Here is a 7,719-nt window from a genome sequence, read left to right as displayed (position 1 = left end):
ATTTAAGCTAGGGGTGGGTGTACCTCCATAGTGGAGTGCTTGGGTAGCATTTAGGGGGCTCTAGGTTTGATCCAGAGCGCCAAAAAAACGCAACAACTTACCTAACAAGTAGTCTAAGACACAAATTGAAGTCTATTTCCCCCTAAAGTCCAAGTTCATGATGTTCATGGTTTCTTTCTCCTTCTTTCAGGATACTGTTATGGCTGAAAATTAAGCCTCGAAGAATGGAAGGGTAACTTTTGTGATACTGGGCAGAATTTTGAGAGGATGTTTATATGCGCGCGCGCACACACGCACACACGTACACCGTAATGAGGAAAACAGGTCGCCCGCAAAGCCTAATGAGTTTCCCACAGTTACTTTATTTCTGTAACGGCTCAGCCACAGATTCTCCGGTAAGGTTTTTGCCCAAAACGCGAAAAAACAGATGTGCTAATAGCATGTTGCAAACTTCAAGTTTGGGCAAGCCCCATGACCAGCGGAAAATACAGCGCTTACTGACATCAACTATCATTACTCTAAATTGTAGCCCTAACTCTGCTTTTCCTTTTATTACTCAAAAGCAATTTCAGTTCTTAGTGTGTCATTACAAAGTTACGGTGAATCAGTCCTTATTCGAAAAGACCCTGATACTTGTAAATCACCGAGTTGGTGGGGTATGCTAACTGCTGAGAGACACTATGGTGCACCTACCTGTGATCACAGTCCCCCAGTAGCTTTAAAATTCTGTGAAAAGGACAAGCCCACGGTGGTGCACCTGAGGAGGCCACATGATTACCGTGGCTCAGTCATGCTTAATGAGAAATGGTGTAAAGGGCTATTCTAAAACGATAGATTCTGTAATTGTCAGTAAACCTTACTGTTAAAACTGCCCTTGCAGCTAACTGCCCCGAAGGGTGATGTTCTTAAGACCAGTGAAGAAACAGAAACTAGCATTTTTCGGTCTATCAGGAAACAGACCACAACGTAAAAAGCAGGGCAAAAGCGCCCACTCCGAGCTCGGAGGACCCGAAGCGCTGCTGCCGGGGGCGGGCGGGGCGGTGGCAGCGCCGCTCAGACCCGGCTCTGCGAGTCGCTCACCGCGCTCGACGCGGCCGCACAGCTCTGCTTCTTCCGCTCTGGCGTCTAACACGTCTGCTTGCACAGAAAAAGCACGTTCTTGCGGTGGCTTTCACAAGACTTTTCGTTTTACTGTAAGGGGCGCAGAAAAGGGCAGTGTGGACTTCCGTGTTCGCCGAATGGCGGCTTCGACTTCCGCACGTTCCTGAAGAACGGGGCGTCGGGGTAGCAAGGGAAGCGCGCGCACCACTTCCGGGTTTGGGTACGAACAGCTCCATCCACGCAGAAAGCCTGCCCCGCAGTTCTCTCAACAATCTCCTGTTCGGGTCGCGGCTTCTTAGGGCGGCTTCCAGCCCCTCCACTGGAAACGCGAGGCCAAAGCCAAAGAGGGCCTTAGGCCAGGTCTCGCGACGGGTCTCCCTCTCTCCAAGGACCGGAAAGGCGTTCTTACGTCAGCCCCAGGCGCTCGTTAGTGTGCGCATGCGTGTTGCGCGTGCGCACTCGCCCTCCCACCCCCGCGCGGGCTTCTTTCTGGCCAGTCGCGCGTGGGCTGAGGCCCTGGGCGGGCGTTGCGAAGGGTTGTTTGTTTGAGCTCGGACCCTGTGACTGTTCGCGGCTCCCTCCGTGTGAGGAGGGCACACCCCCTACGTCAGTAGCATGGGCTGTCCTGTGGGCTGCTAGGGGGCAAGCTGGGGAGTGCGGGGCTGCGGCCATGAACTCGCCCGTGGACCCCGGCGCCAGGCAAGCGCTGAGGAAGAAGCCGCTGGAGCGGACGCCCGAGGTAAGGCCCGCGAGCCTGGCGCGCGCCCTCGGCCAACGGACGGCGTCGCCCTTCGGCCCGAGACCTGCCGTTTCCGCCCCGCTGTCAGCGCCTGGCACCTGCTGCCCGCTGCCTTCTCCGCGTCCCCTGGCCCTGACCCCAGCCCTCGCGCGGGCCGGACGGCGCCCGCCTTTGCTGCGGGCGGTGCAGTCCCGCACGCCGGTCCTGGGCGGGGACTTCCTTGTGTCTTCGTGGGAAAGCACCACCGCGGAATAGTGTTTTCCGAGATGGGGAGAATGTGGGCTGGGGGGCGAATTTGCCGTGCATTCGGGTAGACTGAAAAACAAGGTAGAAGTTGTACGTGAACAGTAGCGCCGTGTACTGCGTCCCGGAAATACTGTGCAGTTACCCAACAGAAGTTACACTTTGCGAAGTCCATGTAGAACTTTGCATCCAGTCCGATGGTTTTGTGGTAGATGGTGCATGTTTAAAGTTCACGTCTGTAGGTACTTTTTCAGACGGAAATGTTTACCGTGTTTTTTGATTGGATAGAAAACTTTTAGGTTAGTAGTAATGCATCAACTGGAAAAGTCCATTTGACGAGAGGGTTATTTCTTAGGCAAGTAACAAGAAACTGTTAGCCTTGCATTTGTGAGTAGTTAGGTTTTTTGAAAGGTTTTCCTTGACTTGGACAATTTCCTCTAATCGGTGATGCCTGTGCTAAACGAAGACCCCCCCCCCAACAACAATGTGGGTGGATTTTCTTGTTTATAGTTGAAATACCTTAAATCTTTTAATTTTTGCTAAGTCATTTTTGACTTTTAGATTATAGTGTTTTGCACAGTAAGTCTCAGTAACTTTGGTCTAGTCTTTTGAGACATGACAGTATTCAAGACATTATTGAAGCTGTGATAGGTAAAACTTTGTTGTTGGAGATACTGGTTTTTGAGTAAGAACAAAACAAATTTTACTCCTCCCAGAGTCCTCTTTTTGCATGTATGATTTCATGAATCTTAATTTTCCTAATGTGAACTCAGTGAAAGTAATCACTTTGAACAGTTGAATTTTTCCATAGTTTTTATATAATTAAGTGTCATAAGGATTACAATATGTACTGTAGATTTTACTTTTAAAAATTTAAAGGTTCTTTTGTTTTGTTTTTAGTCTTCGAGGCAGGGTTTCAGTTCTGGCTGGCCTTGAACTCACTAACTGTGTAGCCCAGGTTGGCTTCAAATTCGTGGTGATCCTTCTGCCTCAGCCTCCTGAGTGCTGGAATTACAAGCTTGTTACTTTTGATAAATTCATATTTTAATGCGAAGATCCTACTTCTCCTTAATAGCAGACTTACCTGTTTTGAGCTTAGGAAATTTTCTAAACTGTTCATGAAGTTTTATGTTTGCCAGTGTGTGGTAAAGTAATGTGTTAAGTACTTTGTCTTGTTTTACTGGAAGAGCAGCATTGTTCAAGGGATTGCTAAACTGCCTACAGCTCATAGAATAGAGCACTGACCTCTAGCAGTACATGTTAATTACTTGATTCATTGTCAGTGATCTTGAATGAGTGTAGAATTGTTCAGGGTGCAGACCTGTGAATAAGGAAATGATAACCTGAATCCTAGTGATGATTTATTTTGATACGTAATTTGATGAAATTTTTACAAGTTCATTTCTGTTTTCAGAAGGTCCTTATGTGGTTAGTGGACTGTTACGGGTCTGTTATAAATATATTAATTCGGTAATTATTTATTGAGCGCCTACCTGTTGTGCAGTAGGGAAGTATCAGTGAGTAAAACAGTACTGTCTTGGTGGTTTTTAATGGTAAATATAATAAAGTTACATAACACATTAGCTACTAATTGCTATGGGGAAAAAAGAGAACTGGGATAAAAGGAATTGGAAACAAGGAGCAAAACCTGGGTTTCAACTTAAACAAGGCAGTTCCCAATGTTCTAGTTGAGTTGACTTTTTTTTTAATCAGGAATCTAACTGAAGACCTTGCGCTTGCGAAGTAGGTGCAGTACTGATTTGCTAAATCCCTGGCCCTGAGTTGACTTTTGATTAAAGATAGTCACCTGATAGAATTGCTATAGGGTTATATGAGAAAAGCTTTGCAAGCAGAGGGAATAGTCAGTCATTGCAAAGGTCCGGTGATGAGAGCATGTCTTGATAATCCAGGAGTAGCAGGGAGCTCTGAGTGACCAGAGTAGTGAACTAGGGTGAGAGCAATAAGAAATTAAGTCAGAGAGGAAATAATGGTGATGTAGGATGGGATATATGTATGAAGGCTTTTTTTTTTCTTTTTGAGACAGGGTTGCTGTGCAGTTCAGGCTGGCCTTGAGCTCACTTTGTAGCCCAGGCTGGTCTCGAACTCGCAACGATCCTCCTGCCTCAGCCTCCCAACTGCTGGGATTACAGGCGTGTGCCACCACGCCCGGCAGGATGGGATATATGTAGAACTTTCTAAATTGTAAGTTCTTTGACTTTTATTTTTAGTGACAGGGGCAGGGGAACCATCTAAAGGTTTTGAAGTACAGGAGTAATCTCTACCTGAGTTTCAAGAAAAGAGTCCCCAGGCTGCTATGTAGAGTAAATTGCCCCAGAACAAGGTTAGAAGTAGGAAATGAAAGACTATTGCATTAAATTACATAAGAGATGATGTTAACTCAGATTAAAGTGATAGTGATGGAGGTGTTGAGAAGTACTCAAATTTTGGAAATATTTTGAATGTTTATCCAACAGGATTTGCTTTAATGTGGCTATGAGTGAAAGAGAAAATCAGGCATAATTTCAAGGTTTTGGGTCTAAGTACCTGGAGTATTTATTGAGAAGTTGGAGGTGCCATCAAAGAGATGGGGAAACAAGCTAGGGATCTAGCTCAGTACTAGAGTACTTGCCTAGCATTCATGAGGCCCTGGATTTTATGCTGTGACTTTTAGTTCTGAGAAGTCAGCTTTATTAGATTAAGAAATACCTAGCAGGATTTGGACTCAGAACTCCTGGCCTTTGGACTCCAGGATCTCACACCAGTGGTCCTCAGGCTTTTTGGCTCAGACTGAGAGTTAAACCATTTGCTTCCCTGGTTTTGATGCCTTCTGGCTTTTGTACTAAGCCATACTACTGGCATCCCAGGCTGTCAGCTTGTAGACATAGGCTCATGGGCCTTCTTGGCTGCCGTAATAAGGTGTGCCAATTCCCCAGTAAATCTTTTCGTATGTCTGTGTACAATTCTTACTGGCTTTGTTTCTGGAGAACCCTAACACAAGTTTGGTACCAAGTATGAGAAATATCGTTCCTTCTTATACTCCTTATAACACAGTGGAAGAAATCTAAAATAGTTCCCTTGCAAAAAGGCTGTGATAACTTAAACATACTTAAGCTACTTAATAGTGAAAGGTAAAAGTTTAAAAGCTAGTATTATTGGTGGTTTTCATAGGAAATCATTTAATTGCAACAACCAGACTTTTGAATGGATGACATATACTTATAAAACCTATAGACAAAATCCATGGTGAGCATGTTGAAGATCACAGAAGTAAAAACACATGTCAAAAATACTAGAATTCTCCCATGTCAGATTATTTATTACTGTACTATTTCGGTCCCTTCATCCATAGCACCTTACTTACTTTCAAAAACTGCCCTTTGTTAATCAATAAAAATAATTTGATAAGCTCAGTGAAGCAGTTTTTAAAAGCTTATTTCAAGATTTGGTAAATTTTGTAGAAGAAAAATGAGTTTCAGTTGAATTTTCAAACCACATGGTCAGATTTGGAATTAGATGTGATAAAAGATTTCTAAAAGTGAATTTGAAGATATTCCCAGTGAAGTTTTTTTTTCTTTTTTTTTTTAATTCAGCCCGGTGTGTTTGCTAGAAAATTCAAATGAGTATATTAGTCACACAAAACAGCTTTGATAAAAACTTTGATTTAAATGTGTCATTTTTGTGCGTTGCCATTCCTTTCAGCTGTTGAAATTCATGGAGCCTTTATTGAGTAAAGGTTGTATTTGCCCAAAGAAGCCAGTAAACTTACCAAGTGGTTTGAAAAATCATTATATGCACCATGGGATAAGAAGATATGTAATATTGCTCCTGTTCAATTTGTCACCAGTATTGTTTGTGTCCAACATGAGCTCTACATATTAGTGCATGCAGAATGGATTTTTTTTTTTTTAAAGACAGGGTCTCATTGTGTAGCCCAGGGTCTCATTATGTAGCCCAGCCCTGGCCTGAATTTATGGTGATCCTTATGCCTCAGCCTTCCAAGTACTGAGATTACTAGTGTATAATCTCCCAATGCCACTCTACTCAGGATGGATTTCTATGTACCAAAACACCATAGAAGTATGGGGTAGAAGGTGGGAAATTTTAATAAGAAATGCTCATGTTGCTGTACATTGAATCATAAAACAATTTCAAAAAGAACAATACCGGGCTGGGGATATAGCTCAGCAGCATAAGCGCCTGCCTGGCAAGTGCAAGGTCCTGAGTTCGATTTCCGGTACCAAAAAAAAAAAAAGAACAGTACCATATGGAAGCTGATTGTGAATATATTCAAGAGGAGGCATTCTTTAAGAGAAAGCAACTATTTATCTGGATGCAAAATACAGGCTTCAAAATACAGTTAATGATCTTGAAAGCTGGTCAGCGCTTACTGATTACCTCCATGTAATTGCCCATAGTCTATCCCTGAAATACACCTTTTTTTTAAATCATCTATTGAATTTTCATATTTTTTTTTTTAGTTTTCTCCCATGATTTTGAAGTACCAAAATTGTATCCCCAGCCTGCATTTTAAAACAATTATTTGTCATAGTGCGTATTTTCAATAACAGGAGGTATAAATTGTGTAAAGACTTAAGGAATTCTAATTTTTTTTTTCAAATTTGAGTCTATAAAAGTGTATTATCATAATATTGACTTAGTGTGTAAACCTTGTGCTTCTACATAAAAGCATTGAAATTTAATAAATGAAGAGGTGTCCTTTTTGTACATCTGAAAAATTAAGTTTCTTGGTCTCTGCTCTGAGCAACTGCACGTGTAGTGCTGACCCATTTGCAGTATTTGATTTGTTTCTTCAAAAGACTGAAACTGCCCTTCCTCAGCCTCCCAAGTGCTGAGATTAGTCTTGTGCCACCATGCCCAGCTTGTATGCATTTTTACTTTTTAGTTTTTGACTTATTTTTTATGAGTATGGTTTGTCTGTTCATAAGTGAACAGCTTCTACATCTGTTGTTAGTATACCTCAGAAATTACACTTGCAAAAATGTATATTATTATTATATAAAGTGGCCTATGAAGTATTATGTTTTTATATTACTCAAATGTCCTTCTAAAAAATGTAAACAAAGGCTTTTCTCTTTTGTTCTTTAACTCCCCTGGCTACTCTTGTCTTGGAGTGAGAGAGTTGCTATGATTCTTTTTTTTTCTTTTTTTAAATTTTAGTTTAAAGGGAGTAGTAAAAACAAAAGAACAATAGCAAAATACCAACTTCACAGACATAAAACAAAACAAGAACATTAAAAATGATAGGGTTTCAAAACAAAATAATAGGAATTAACAGTGGTTGTTATATTACATATTGTTATCTTCATCTAAGTTGCTCAGATTACCAGGTATAAGAATAGAAGATTATTCAAACCATTAAGGAGAATAAAAAAAAATTATTAGAGACTATACAGAGTTTCACTAAACAAGATGGTAGGAATTCACCAATGGTTTTTCTATTGCATATTGTTGTCTTCATATCAGTTACTCAGATTACTGGATATAATTATGCATGCAAAATATAAAAAAATTTTAGCATTAACTGTTCCTTTCAATAAACCACCAGATACAAGCAGTACAGTTATCCCAGATATCCTTCTGTAAACATATATACATATATATATATATATATATAT

At 41.6% G+C, this 7,719-nt stretch overlaps 1 protein-coding gene across 1 annotated transcript in view; it reads left to right on the top strand.

Moving 5' to 3' along the window:
• The first annotated feature begins 1,771 nt into the window (after nt 1–1,771).
• Rapgef6 (Rap guanine nucleotide exchange factor (GEF) 6) overlaps nt 1,772–7,719 on the top strand; it is a 206,744-nt gene continuing 200,796 nt past the window's right edge. Inside the window, exon 1 of the mRNA XM_005376072.2 lies at nt 1,772–1,840. Within this exon, the coding sequence (XP_005376129.1) occupies nt 1,772–1,840 (69 nt within the window). The remainder of the gene's footprint in view (nt 1,841–7,719) is intronic.

Source organism: Chinchilla lanigera, unplaced genomic scaffold (assembly GCF_000276665.1).
Source record: "Chinchilla lanigera isolate Chin_1 unplaced genomic scaffold, ChiLan1.0 scaffold00007, whole genome shotgun sequence".
Lineage (NCBI taxonomy): Eukaryota > Metazoa > Chordata > Mammalia > Rodentia > Chinchillidae > Chinchilla > Chinchilla lanigera.
Note: the sequence above shows the minus strand (reverse complement) of the source record. Positions and strands in the feature narration are given on the sequence as shown.